At 51.1% G+C, this 13500-nt stretch overlaps 1 protein-coding gene across 3 annotated transcripts; it reads left to right on the top strand.

The window, feature by feature from the left end:
- The first annotated feature begins 891 nt into the window (after positions 1–891).
- Positions 892–12133, top strand: PITX2 (paired like homeodomain 2). 3 transcript variants are annotated; one of them, XM_054166668.1, is made up of 5 exons: positions 892–956; positions 7527–7542; positions 8174–8414; positions 9413–9618; positions 11434–12133. In XM_054166668.1, the coding sequence occupies exons 1-5, from the start codon at positions 892–894 to the stop codon at positions 11995–11997; spliced, it is 1092 nt and encodes a 363-aa protein (XP_054022643.1). In that variant the 3' UTR covers positions 11998–12133. The 3 variants fall into 3 exon arrangements, with proteins under 3 accessions (XP_054022643.1, XP_054022721.1, XP_009903169.1); XM_054166746.1 differs by lacking the exons at positions 7527–7542; positions 8174–8414 and adding an exon at positions 1098–1237 and having other exon boundaries at positions 892–937; positions 9415–9618; XM_009904867.2 differs by lacking the exons at positions 7527–7542; positions 8174–8414 and having other exon boundaries at positions 892–937.
- The last annotated feature ends 1367 nt before the right edge of the window (positions 12134–13500 follow it).

Genomic DNA, 13500 nt, shown 5'->3' with positions numbered 1-13500 from the left:
CTTTTAAAAAAAATCCTATTTTCTCACTTTTTCTTCCGGTCCAATACCACCTGTCTGGTGGAGGCCAGCGAGGCCCCACAAAACGGGTGCTGCACATCTCAAACGTGCCTCGGCTCCAGGCTGCCGCATTTCTAAAGCACCATCTAATAATTCGCCTAGTTCAGACATTTAAAAAGAGGCAAAGAAAAAGAAGAAAAAGAAAGAAAGATTACCGAAATGATGGTGACATGCAAATTTCCCTCCGAAATTATCATAAGTAAACATTTGAAGCCTGGACTAATAAAATCCCATCTGTGTTACTTCATATCGAGTTAGTAGAGAGCTGTGATAATGAATTTTGTAATATCTCACGAACAGACATCTCAATCAGGCACTAATCCCATGATTTTACTGCCCGACCTCTCAGACCGAGGGAGGTTGCAGCCGGTGGCTGGGCAGCGCAAATGCGCAGTCAGGGACTGGGGCCTCGGCCACACATCTCCCGTCGTTCAGGGTGGACTAGCTGCCGGTACCCGCTGCCTCCACGGCACCCCTGAAACAGGAGCTGTGGTGTCCCAGGGCAGAACACGGCTGCGGGGTTCGGCAACCATCCTCCACATTCTCAAATAACAAGATGTAGCAGAAGGCCGATCTGTCTGACAGTCCTGGAAAACGCCACGGGAGTTCGTGCCCATCCCATGGCGTGATTCCGGTGAGACCCGAGGCTGAGGTGGGGAAAGGGGGTATGGTGCGGAGATCGCTGGCCAGAGGTGAGGGTCCTGCCAACATCGCTGCGACGTGGCTCCTGGGACGGGCTGGGCTTTTTTTAATTTTTATTTTTTTTTTTAATTTTCACTCCCAAAACAATTGTTTTAAAACTTCGATGCCTTCATGTTTTGCAGATAGCGGGTAATGGAGTCCAACTGCCGCAAACTTGTCTCCGCCTGTGTTCAGCTAGGTAAGAGAAACCACCTCTCGTCGCGGGGCACTAACAGCCGCCCCGCCGCCGTGCGGTATAGGAGTGCGGATCCAGGCAGTCAGGGAAGCCCCCGGGCGCTGACCACCTCTCCCTTGCCGTCGTCCCCCACTCCCCTCCCAACCCACGTCCCCATCCCCAGGGGTGCAGCCCGCCACCGTCGGGTATCTTTTTCCCAAAGAGGCGGACATCAAAAAGGGGGAGCGAGGTGAGGCGCCGGAAGGCCTCAGGGAGCCTGCACGCAGCAAACTCTTAGGACGGCCCCCTCCCGCAAAGCCAATAGTAAGCGTCGGCTCCTCCGCGCCCTTCCGCGGGCCGCGCAGTCCGAGGTTGGCGGGGGGGGGGGGGGGACAGCAGCTCCTAGTCGGGACCCGCCTGCGCGGCGTTATGGCGCCCCCTGCTGTCCGCCACCGGCGAGGCTTCGCTCCAGGACTCTGCTGGAGCCCAGAGATGCTCGGCCGCAGAGGGAAAAGCGGGGCTGAGGGTGCGCGGGCACCCCCGAGGCTGTAGGCGCACGCCAGCGCGTCTCCCCGTCCCCCCACCCCCAAAAAAGAAGAAATATGGCTGTCAGCGCGCCTTTCAGATACTCGAAGCGTGGCTCTTGGATTTATTTTTGTTTTCTATTTTTTGCCCCCCTCCCGACCGAAAACAAGCGGCCAGCCCTCTCCTGCCCCCAGAGGCCGGCACGCACACACACACACACCCGGAACGCCCCATCTGGCAAGGCAGTGCGGGCTCTTCCCGTTTCTGGGGGCATAGTAGCGAGCCCGGGAGAGGGTGGTAAAGAAAAACAGCAATGCAAACACATTATAAAGAAGAAAACAAGCGCTCTGTATTTCGAGAGACTGTTTAATCCAAGATAAACGTAATTTTGTTTAAATAAAATATATTAACCTGAATTAATAATACAGGAAACTAGAGTGAATTAATAATGCACGTATCTCTGGTCTCGTGGTTAAACACTTCCTCGTAAGAATACTATATGAACCCAGTTTGGCCAAACAGCTTTCAATTTCCCAAATAACATCCAGTGATCCCGGGAGGTGTCTCCATCCCGAGACCACCCTCCCCCGCAGGCTTTTAAGCAGGATTTGCTAGTCGGGCATCACAACCCTAAGGAGAAGAAGCTGCTAAAGGAAGGTTAGCGAGCAAAACCCGGGGTAATTCTAAATGCGAAGGTATTACGAGTCGATAATTTTTAATCCCGGAAATATACGATATTAAATTGTGCACAAAAATAGGCTTCAGAAGGGTCTGGCAGTTTTTCCCCTCGGCAGGTAATAAGAAGTGTTAAATAATGTGGAAAGGCAGGGTGACATCACTTTATATATGGTTTGCAAACAAGAAAGGCCTTTTTAAAGCCCCCCGCCTTCCCCCCCCTGCCGAACAGGTGGTCTCAATCAGAGCCCTCAGCAAGATCGAATGGGAAAGTGGGGACCTTCCTAATACAATAAATTTATGAGCCCTTTCCAAGTCAGCTTTATTCAACTAAGTATTTACAAAAGTAATATCCACATATGCTTCTGACACGGCAACTTTTACTTCCCTTGCCGAGAAACAAATGGGTTATTTTCTTAACAATCAATTATGGAACCGGATTATTGTACATGCAAAATTTCCTGCTTCGTTACCCTACCAGCCGCTCTGTTCTTACACTGGATGGCTTGCAGGGGAAATCGCTATCTAAACACCTTTAATGCCGTTGAGGAAACTGTGAGTCTGAGCCCAAGACTTTAAAACCTTCACGTATTTACGGGGACGCGGATACATCCCTGCAGAGACTTAGAAAATGGTTGGACTCGATGATTTCAAAGGGTTTTTTTTCCAACCGAAACGATTCTATGGGGATGATCCCCGCCGGCAGCCCCAACCCGTGTCTCTGTGCGACGGATAATGGCAAGTCCTGAGACGCCCTGGGCTGCTCGGGCAACTCGCTGAAAATCATAGAATTCACGGGCGTTAGAATGTTGAAGGGGATGTGTGTTGTGATTCGGGTGGGGTTGGTTGAGTCTTGGTTTAATTTGCTTTTAATCGCGCGGTGCTCGTTAATTTTTATCTTGACTACCCGTCAGGGCTTCGTACTTTACGGGATTTACCTCGCAGAAAGGCTGGAGTGGGCTGGGTGGGAGGCGAAGAAGAGGAGTGGGGCTTGTTTGGGTTCCCCCCGCCCATCCTCTGCCAGAGTTCACTTTTGGAAAGGACGGAGGCAGTCAGGGAATGTCGAACCATCGGTGTGCACAAGCAGAATAATTGCTAACTAGCAGTAGTGATAAGAACACAAAAAAGAGCGAATATTTGGTGAAATCGATGGTCCTGTAAAAGGGGGAAACGAAATTTAGTAGGAAACTCTCCAAAACCCGACACGGGCGCGCAGGGAAGGAGAATTATTCCAGAAAGAAAGGGGTCGGTGGCCACGGTGGGGAAAGGGAAATGAATATGAAAATATTATTGCAGCCCCAGAGTGTCGCAGACAGCCCGGCGGGTGTCATGTTTACCCTGGGAGACGAGAAAATCGCTGCCGAGTGACCGGCCCCAACTAAATTAGTCAAAGTCCAGCACAAGCGTAAATGCTTGCTGGTGGGTTTAATCGAATAGGGTTTTTTTTATGCAGGGCAAAAGGATACTTAAATTATTTGTGTGTATTGTGCGTTGTATAATCTCCACAATCTGTGATTCTGCTTAAGGAATCCTGTAATCGATAACCTGGGTATTGCTGAAGCAGCAGCCTCCAGCCTAAAATACTGGAATTACATCATCCCGCCTTATATCATTGTGCAGCATCACAAATTGATTGTTTCGACTGTCTCTCTCTTTTTTTTTTTTTTTTTTCCCCTGAATATTCCGTAACTTAACATCTCTTTTTGTAAAACAACCCATCACTGGTTCAGCTTTTCCTCCAGACCCGCTGAAGCCCCGGCACCGTGCAAACCCCAAATCCCCCGTGCTTGGTGGTTTGTTTTTTGGGTTTTTTTTGTTTTGTTTTTTTTCCCCTGAGCCGCGGGATGCGGAGGGAGCGGGCGGGTGTGGAGAGGGGGGGACCCAAGGCGGAGCCCCAGAGGCTTGGGCAGAGCTGAGCGCGTCCTCCTCATCACACAACGTCGCCAAATTTGTCCCCGGAGCTGTGACCCAAGCGTGGAACCGTGTCCCCCCGCGCCCTGTGGAGGCAATTCGCCGGTGCGCTCTCCTTGCGCGGCGCCGAGGAGGCTCTGCGCCCCTTCTTGCAGCCTCCGCCAAGCGCAAATTAAAAGTTATTTATTGCATATTGGATATATGTTTTTGTCCCTTGCTTCGTCGTCTGAGAATAATATATGCAGCCGTTGTTAGCCTCACTCCAGGGAAAACTAAATGTATAACGAAAGCTTATTCGTGAGTAGGAATATACTAAGAGAACAATCTAATGTCTTCTTAATCCTATGTAAAAAGCTCTGTAGTCTTCCTAATATTGACTGAATGGGTAATTAATGGCTCTTCATCGAGGAGAATACCCGGTAATCCGAGATAGGCGAAAGACAACAAGCCAAAGGTAAAAGACAACAGGACTAGCTGGAAACTCTACTTAAGAACCGATTTAGCTATTTAGGAGAGCGTTACGCTTAGAAACAGCGAGCCAGTAAAGGGAGGAAAGGAAAAATGGGAAAATAAATGCCCTCAGAAGGTCTGGCCACCTCTGCTATTCCCGTCCCGCTCGAGAAAAACGAACGAACAAACAAACAAACCGAAACAAACAAACAAATAAACCAAAACCCTCCACACAAACGAAAAAGCACACAATCACGGGAGGGGAAAGAAAAAGAAAAGTGGCAAACACACCAACACAAAATTAAAAAGGAAATGTAGCAGGTGATAAGCAGCCCAGATTCTCCATTTTTCGCAGCAGACGGGTGCCCTTCACCCCACTTGGGCTTTTCCACATGAGACCTGCAGCTCCAGGGAAAAAGAGAAGGGAAGCATTGGGGTGGAAGCCCCAAAAGTTGATACGTGGGTAAAGCGGCCAGGGCGGCTTCGCAGCCATGACCTGGACCCGAAAGGAGCTGGGAGCTTCAAGCAGGAAAAAAGAATAGGGGGAGGGGGAGGGGGGGAAATTAAACACGCTTCTGACATTTTAATTTAAACCTTTGCCGCTAATATATTACTCGGGTGACTACAATTAGGTTGTTTTTCGCTTGGATGACAGCTTTTAAAATATTATTTCACTCGGGAAATAAAAGCTTCATCTCAGATTATAGGTGGGTATTTTTGGATTTACGTGATTTATGGTCACCATGACAACTAATGCTGCGTGGTAGCTCCCCTCCTGCTCGGGGTGGGGGAGTTTTAATCAAAGTTATGTCAAGAAATGCTGGTACCCTCTCTTTTGGGGCTGTTGGGGACCGGGCCGGTGCTGTGCCAGTTCTTGGGACGCGGGGATGGCCGGAAGGTCTGTCGCAGCTGGCACTGGACAAGGTGCGGGAGAGCGATGCCGTGTCCTGGATTCTGCTCCTCCTGTTCGCTGCCAGCGGCGGGAGAGGGCGAAGACCCGCTTGTCCCTCCAGAGGGTCCCGGGACAGAGAGAGGGTTGCGGCGGGGCGGGCTGCAGCACTATGACCTGCGAGCGCAAAAAGCGCATAAAATGCGCTCTGTGCCGGGTAGACAAAAAGGACATTTTGTTTCGAGACGCGGCGGAAGAAGTCAGTGTTTCCCCAAACTAGATAAAAATAAATAAATAAATAAAATTAAAAATAAAAAAGGGAAAGGACGGGAAAGGGTTTATCTGCTAGAGGGCTGCATTGCTCCCCTCTCTAAAAAAAACTATTGCGGGGGGGAATACGATACCACCCTATGTCCTCTCTCTCCGGCTCCCTCTGCCCAGAGTGGTTTGCAGGCTGGTTACAGAACCGACGTGGGGGGCTGGAGAAGGGCAACGTCCCCTCCCGCAGCCTTGGCGTGGTCCTGTCGTGGGGAAAGGCGGACGAAGGGTGGGGGCGGAATTTATGGGTGCAGGACCAGGGAAGCAGCGAGAGGTTAAGGAGAAACTGGGATATGATTGGTAAACAAATTGTGCAGAATGGAGCTGGATTCATATTGACTTAGTTATAGGTCATCTGCTGCCGGTGCAAAGGGAGGAAATATTTACTTTACACATATACTTTATGATCTTGGGGGAATTAGAGGAAATTCAATAAGAAAACGGCTAGAATCATTTTAAACCCCCTATTTAAAAGACTTAAGCAAATTAGAGTCTTATCAGATTAAAATCCACTACAAATGTAAGAGCATTGTCTCCGTCGAAACGCTGTGGGGTCTGAGGGAAGAGATTCTTTGCCAAATCTCAGGGATAAAAACACGTCATTTAAACACCAGATAATGAGCAGAATGTAAATTAATTTAACCTTCTTTACTAACAGGCTGCTAAAGTAATATGTATAATTTAGTGATAAGTAAGATTGCGAGGGATGATATGTACCCAGACTAGCATCAACCACTGAGAGGGACCCTTGTTGAGGTGGGGAGGGGGGAGCAAAGGGGTGCAGAGGAGTATGGGCGCTAGAGTGAGAGTGCGGAGGGCCACCTCAAGCCATGCTTTCCGTAATTTTTTTATGTCCATGACCTTGTAGAGGAATTGAAAATAGAGGCACAACCTGCATTCCCTCGAGCTCCCGATCCCTAACGGGGCAGAAGCTCCCCGAGGGCTCGGCGACAGGTTCCTCTGCCCCGGGAGGACCTGACCAACACGGGAGAGCAACTTTCCACCTCATTAATCCTGCTGAGTACAGCCCCTCTGTTCCTTCTTCTTGCTAGACTCGGGACCACAGCAGCCTCGCCCCGGCGCTATAAAAGGGCCGGGCAGTGGGGACACTGGGACAGCGCAGCTCGTCCCACCACAGCGCTACCCAGGGGCGAGGAGTCAAGTTCTGGTTCTTATTTTTTCCGGGACCTTCCCTGCGGGTCCCCGCTGAGAGGGGGGAACAATCCCTGCAGATAACTGCGAGAATGTGGTGTAACACCGGGGTGGAAAAGCCTCCTTGGGAGCTGGCTGTTGGGAAGCCGGCTGCAAGGAGGGGACGAGGGTGGCAGTGCCAGCGAGAGGATTTTCTCCCCATGTTCGAAGCCGCTGGTACAGGCAAAGTGGGTTAAGAGAGGAGGGATTAGGAATACTCAGGGACTGGAATCTACACGCTCTTCCTTGCTCCTCTGAGTGTGATGTGAAGCTTTCCGTAGCCGTGCCGCAGAGGGATGACTTGTTTCCATTCGTGTTTAGTTGTCGCTGTTGTAGCTGTTACCGCTACGATTTGCTATTACCCGACAGAGATCCGCCGTCTAACCGGTAGTAGCCCTCTCCCATTTGCATTCCACCCCTCCTCTATAACGAGGGAATCGGGGCTGGGGCTCCTTCCCTTTCTTTCCTCAGAGCCTGAGTCAGTGCCGAGCTTTCCGCTCCTCACCCCAGCAGGTCCGCGAGTGCGCCGGAGGGGCACGGAGCAGACGTGCCCGGAGCCGCCTCGACGGGGGCTGCCCGTGGGCTGAGCGGCGGAGGCCGGGCTCTCGAGGCTCAGGTACCCAAGTGCGGCTCAAACCGGGCGGAAAACGCCAGGTTTGGTGTTGGGTGGGTTTGCCTTTTTTTTTCTTTTGGGGGTGGGGGGTGAGGGGTGGGGGGGGTTGTTGCTGGACGGGGCGGTTCTCGGGGCGGTCCGCGGCCGGCGGAGGGGCGGGGCGGGGGCGGGACAGGGCGGAGGCGGGTGACGTGCCGGTGCGGGGAAGGCCGCCACCGGTTTAAGATGTCAGGCCAAGAGGGAAGCGGCTGAGCTGAGGCGGTGCGGGGCCGGCCGCGGCGCGGCGCGGGTCCATGCGCGGCAGCGGAGCCGAGCGCCCCGCGGACCGCCGCTGCCGCCGCCCCCCGCCCCGCGGAGCACCGGGGAGGGCCAGGAACATCCGGCCGGGGAGCAACCGTGCGCATCGCAGCCGTGACGGCTCTTGCAGAACCGGACTCACCCGCTCTCCTGTCGCCGCCGCTGAGCACCCCTTGGTCGGCGCGGAGTCTCAGGGCTCGTCGTGCCGCCCAGCCGCTAACCGACCAGCTCCCACCCCGCCGCGGCTCCCCGCCCAGCAGCCCTGACACCCCCACGCCCCCGGAGCAGCTGGGCTGCTCCGCGCTGACCCTCCTACACGTGTCGACACCTCCAGACATACGCACCCCATCTCCTACCGACCCCCCAGGCTCGCACTTGGGCGTCCTTTTAGCCGATGAACTGCATGAAGGACCCGTTAAGCCTGGAGCGCCTGGGAGCCGGGAATAAGCTGTGCTCCTCCTCGCCTTCCTCCTCCTCTTCATCATCTTGCCACCACCACCACCACCACCACCAGCCCGCGCTGGCCATGGCGACGGCGCTGGCGCCGGGGCAGGCGCGTTCCTCCCTGGAGTCCGCCAAGCACCGGCTGGAGGTTCACACCATCTCCGACACCTCCAGCCCCGAGGCTGCAGGTAAGAGTTGGGGCCAGAGGCAGGGACCCCTCAGCTCGCCGGGAGCCCCACAGCCCAGCCCTCACAGCGGCCCCGCCACCACCTCTCCCTGCCCGGGAGAGCCCCCACCAGAGCCGAGGCACATTTTGTGGGCTCTTTTTTCGCGTTTGGTGTCTATGTGTCGCGGCGTCTGGAAAGATAAAGACATGTGTGCGCATAGGGGAATGGCAGCGGTGTGCCAGTTACATGGGTGTTGATGGGCGAGTAATGTGGATATGGATCAATGGATAACATAGGATGCAGACCGACGGAGAACACGGTATGGATGAACGCCGTATGGATGAACGAGTAACATGGGTATAGAAAGACGCATAGTACGGGTAGAGATAGACACATGATATGCGTATAAAAAGACAAATAATGTGCATATAGAAGGTTAAACCATATGGCTATAGACAGACAAATAATATGGATATAGATAGATAAATCATATGGGTATGGACAGACAATAATACGGATATAGATGGAAAAGCCGTAATGGATCTAGATGTTCACATCATATGGATATAAGCAGGCGAATGCTGCAGATACAGATGGGCGAGTAACACCAGTACCTGCAGAGGAACAGCACAATACAGTCAGGAGAGTAATACGAGCATAGACAGGCAAATAATACGGGTGATGTCTATACGGACAGGAGAACGATACGGATGCAGATGGGTTAAAAACTTGCACGTATCGATAGGCGAAAAGCTTGCGTGGGGACGCGCGGGTGGGCTACTTCGTCCTGGTGCTCCGGCGGTGGCCATTCCCCCGGGAGCAGCCCGCCCGCGGCGGGGCCGCGGAGCGGGAGGCCGGGCCGGTTAATCATTACACTGCGGGCCCCGGAAAGGGCCGGCTGCGAGAGCCCTCAGCGCTGAGGACAAATCCTGCCCCAGCCGCCCGCGGAGGAGGTTTTGGAGGCTGAGGCGCCGTCGTTTTTCCCCTTGTTGTGTTTTGTTTTGTTTCTCCCCTTACAGAGAAAGATAAGAGCCAGCAGGGCAAGAATGAGGATGCGGGGCCCGAGGACCCTTCCAAGAAGAAGAGGCAGAGGCGGCAGCGTACCCACTTCACCAGCCAGCAGCTGCAAGAGCTGGAGGCGACCTTTCAGAGGAATCGCTACCCTGACATGTCCACTCGGGAGGAGATCGCCGTCTGGACCAACCTCACCGAGGCCAGGGTTAGGGTAGGTCCAGACACGAGCAGCCGGGGTCGAGGTGGAAAGGGGAGGAGGGCTGAGATGTTTGCAGCTGCTTTCGATTTCGGTTTGTATGCAAACTCCAGAGCCTTTGCACAAAAGCGGGGCAGAGCAGGACATTTCTGTCAAAGCCAGACAGATTGGGATCTCTCTCCCTTTCTCTGGAATACGGTTCTCCACACGCTTCGCCCTCACGGTGCAATGCGTCCTTTTGATCGGAACGCGAAAGAAAACATTGGCCAAGAAAGTGACTTGGAACAGGCTGCAACCTGCACGGCCTCTAATGAGAAAAAGATGTAAAATACACAAGGGCTTTTACTTCACTCCCAGGCACTCCCGACGTGCCCTTCCTTGCTTTTTCTCTTTCTTTTGGTTTCACAATTCTACGAGAGTCTCTCTCCGCCCTTCCTCCCCCCTCCACCTCTCCCCCCCCCTTACCCCACGCCGCCATCTCTGAGATTTATGGGACCATCACGGTGCTGCACAGATACCGCGGCCGGATCCTACTCGCACGCAAACACCGTGCTAGAGGTGGGGGAGGAATAAACCACCCCAAAATCACCCAAGCAAACCACTAAATGGGACAAACTCCCCGATTTTTTCCGGAAATCATACATTATAAATCCTTTCCCTGCGGTTATTTGAGGAAAGCTAGAGAGGGAGAAGTGGGGGACCGCGCTCCCGTCCCCGGTGTGCGGAGCAGGGGCAGCCCTGCGGCAGGGAGCGGGGCCAAGCCTGGAGCCCCGCCGATGCATCAAAGCAGTGTCAGTCGCTGTGCTTGTGGGGCAATATGGTTTCATGCGGAGCAGTGTAGTCAGAGGAGGCCCAACCCCGTGGTGCCCGGACGGCCCCTGTCCAGCTTGGTTCGGGGTGGGGGGAGGGCATGCAGACCCCCCGGGTCTCCAATAAACACGGTAAGGCTGCTGCTGGCGGCTGCCCGCCGGGTCAGACGCCCCGATGTGGATTGGAAAAAGGCACGTTTTCCCCATTGTCTGCCCCACACTTCCAACCCGATCCCTTAGATCTCATCTGGCACGTTGTTAAATAGCGATTTTTTTCTTCTTCTTCTTTTTTCTCCCGTCCGTCCTCCCCTCCACCTCCCCGCCCCTCCCCCCCCCCCCCCCCTTTTTTTTTTTCTCTTTTTAGTTTTTTTTTTCTTGGCCATATAGCAGTGGAACGAGTTTGTTTAGAAAGTGATTTTCGGCTCTGGAAGCTTTCGTGCAAGAGGAACTTGTAGCTTTAACAAACTGAAGCAAGGATTTATTAGTTGCTGGCTTCTCCTCTCCACTTCGATCTTCCCCGTAATAGGAAATATGGCTTTAAAATTCAGTGGGTTTCCAGGCGTTTTCTCTTGCTTTTGTACTTTTGTATTTGCCCTGGATGGCTGCAGGGTGGAACAAGCCAAGGAATGAGGGTGAAGAAAGCGAGAGAAACGAAAAGAGAAAAATATCCAAAAAACAAAACAAGAAGAAAGAGAAGGAAGCGTTTGCCTCTGTGGCGTGAATTAGAGCACCACAATTAACGCTAGGGAGGGGGGAAGGGAGCGGGGGGGCATTATCACAGGTATTCCTTGCTAAACTCCGGCGGCACCGGGGCCCGGGGCATGCTTAGTGGCCCCGGCACCAATTCTCTGCGAATCTCTCTATGCGTATGTGTTTATGTCCAGGTGCGGTTTTTCAGATGGATGTATGTAGGGACAGGCTCGGCTCTTGCTCCAAGAGCTTGAGAAGGGTTGTGGTGTTGGTGATGGCTCCTGACTAATTCGCGTCTCCCCTCTCCTTCCCTCTCCCCTCGTTCCCCAAGGTTTGGTTCAAGAACCGCAGAGCCAAATGGAGAAAGAGAGAAAGGAACCAGCAAGCCGAGCTTTGCAAAAACGGCTTTGGTCCGCAGTTCAACGGCCTGATGCAGCCCTACGATGACATGTACCCCGGCTATTCGTACAACAACTGGGCAGCCAAGGGCCTGACCTCCGCTTCCCTCTCCACCAAAAGCTTTCCTTTCTTCAACTCCATGAATGTCAACCCTCTGTCTTCTCAGAGCATGTTCTCCCCTCCAAACTCCATCTCCTCCATGAGTATGTCTTCAAGCATGGTACCCTCAGCAGTCACCGGGGTCCCTGGCTCCAGCCTCAACAGCCTGAATAACTTGAACAACTTGAGCAATCCCTCCCTGAATTCTGCGGTGCCGACGCCAGCCTGTCCTTATGCTCCTCCAACACCTCCATATGTTTATAGGGACACATGTAACTCGAGCTTGGCGAGTCTGAGACTGAAGGCCAAGCAGCACTCCAGTTTTGGCTATGCCAGTGTGCAGAACCCTGCTTCCAACCTGAGCGCTTGCCAGTATGCGGTGGACAGACCCGTGTGAGACGACCAAGTAGGAGACACTGCATGGGAATTCTCTCCCCATTTCCCGCAGAGACTGAGAGTTACCCTAGGAAGGAATTGGCACTAGAGAGAAGGAGAAAGACAGAAAAAATCAGAGGCAGAGAGAGGAGGAAAGACAGAGAGTGAGAGGGAAAAAAAAAAAAAAAAAGAGGAAACCACTGAAATAAGATAGTTCCTTTGTTTTCAAAGGACCTCCTACAAATTCTGAGATCTTTGTTTCACTAAGAGTATTTCAACAGTTACAAGGACATATATATATATATATATATATGGACAAATGTTTGACTGGATATGATATGACATTTTAATGTTACTATAAGCTTGTTATTTTTTAAGTTTAGCATTGTTAACATAAAGAGGGGGAAAAAAAGACTCAAAGGATGTATATATATCGAAATGTCAAATTAATTTTATAAAAGCAGTTGTTAGTAATATCACAACAGTGTTTTTAAAAGGTTAGGCTTTAAAATAAAGCATGTTACACAGAAGCGATTAGGGTTTTTTCGCTTGAGAGCAAGGGAATGTATATACTAAATTGCGACACTGTATGTTTCTAACATATAATTATTAAAAAAGAAAAAAAAAAGAAAAAAAAAAGAATCGTGTGAATATCAGTTTTAGACTAGTACCTCTGGTGGATGCAATGATGTTTCTGATACTGCAATGTAAAACATGCCCTGTGTATAACATTTCGTACGATATTATTGTTTTAATTTTCAGCGAACATGAAAAAAAAAAATCTCAACAAAAAAACCCAAACAAACAACAGCAACAACAACAACAAAAATGTGTTTTATTTCATGGGAGTAAAATTGTACATCATAGAGTTTTGTCTGGATTTTTATTTACTGAGCCAGGCTGGACTGATTGCTGACATTGGATCTCCTTTTCTGGAAGCACAGGGCAGTACTTTCACTGGAATACCAATGATGGCTGGCTTTTAAAAGCTCTCTTTCTTTCTCTCTCTCTCTTTCTTTCTCTCTCTCTCTTTCTTTCTCTCTCTCTCTTTCTTTCTCTCTCTCTCTTTCTTTCTCTCTCTCTCTTTCTTTCTCTCTCTCTCTTTCTTTCTCTCTCTCTCTTTCTTTCTCTCTTTCTTTCTCTCTTTCTTTCTCTCTTTCTTTCTCTCTTTCTTTCTTTCTCTCTTTCTTTCTTTCTCTCTTTCTTTCTCTCTTTCTTTCTCTCTTTCTTTCTCTCTTTCTTTCTCTCTTTCTTTCTCTCTTTCTTTCTCTCTTTCTTTCTCTCTTTCTTTCTCTCTTTCTTTCTCTCTTTCTTTCTCTCTTTCTTTCTCTCTTTCTTTCTCTCTTTCTTTCTCTCTTTCTTTCTCTCTTTCTCTCTTTCTTTCTTTTTTGTTTGTTTTATTTTGTTTTTAAAGTAAAGATATAAATTAAATTATTCCCTCTCGCTAACTAAATTATTCCCTTGCTAGAAAAACTCAGGGGTTTGGATACACTGCCTCCCGTACAATAGGATCTCTCTATTTCCC

The sequence above is a fragment of the Dryobates pubescens genome, chromosome 1 (assembly GCF_014839835.1).
Source record: "Dryobates pubescens isolate bDryPub1 chromosome 1, bDryPub1.pri, whole genome shotgun sequence".
In the NCBI taxonomy this organism is placed as follows: Eukaryota; Metazoa; Chordata; class Aves; order Piciformes; family Picidae; genus Dryobates; species Dryobates pubescens.
This window is presented reverse-complemented; position numbering and strand designations above follow the sequence as displayed.

Excerpts from the sequence above, each read along its gene's own strand:
- PITX2 (XM_054166668.1), top strand. The coding sequence starts at position 892 with ATGGAGTCCAACTGCCGCAAACTTGTCTCCGCCTGTGTTCAGCTAGGT. Across the intron at positions 8,415-9,412 it reads CTCCAGCCCCGAGGCTGCAG|AGAAAGATAAGAGCCAGCAG; the intron begins GTAAGAGTTGGG and ends CTCCCCTTACAG. Across the intron at positions 9,619-11,433 it reads TCACCGAGGCCAGGGTTAGG|GTTTGGTTCAAGAACCGCAG; the intron begins GTAGGTCCAGAC and ends TCGTTCCCCAAG.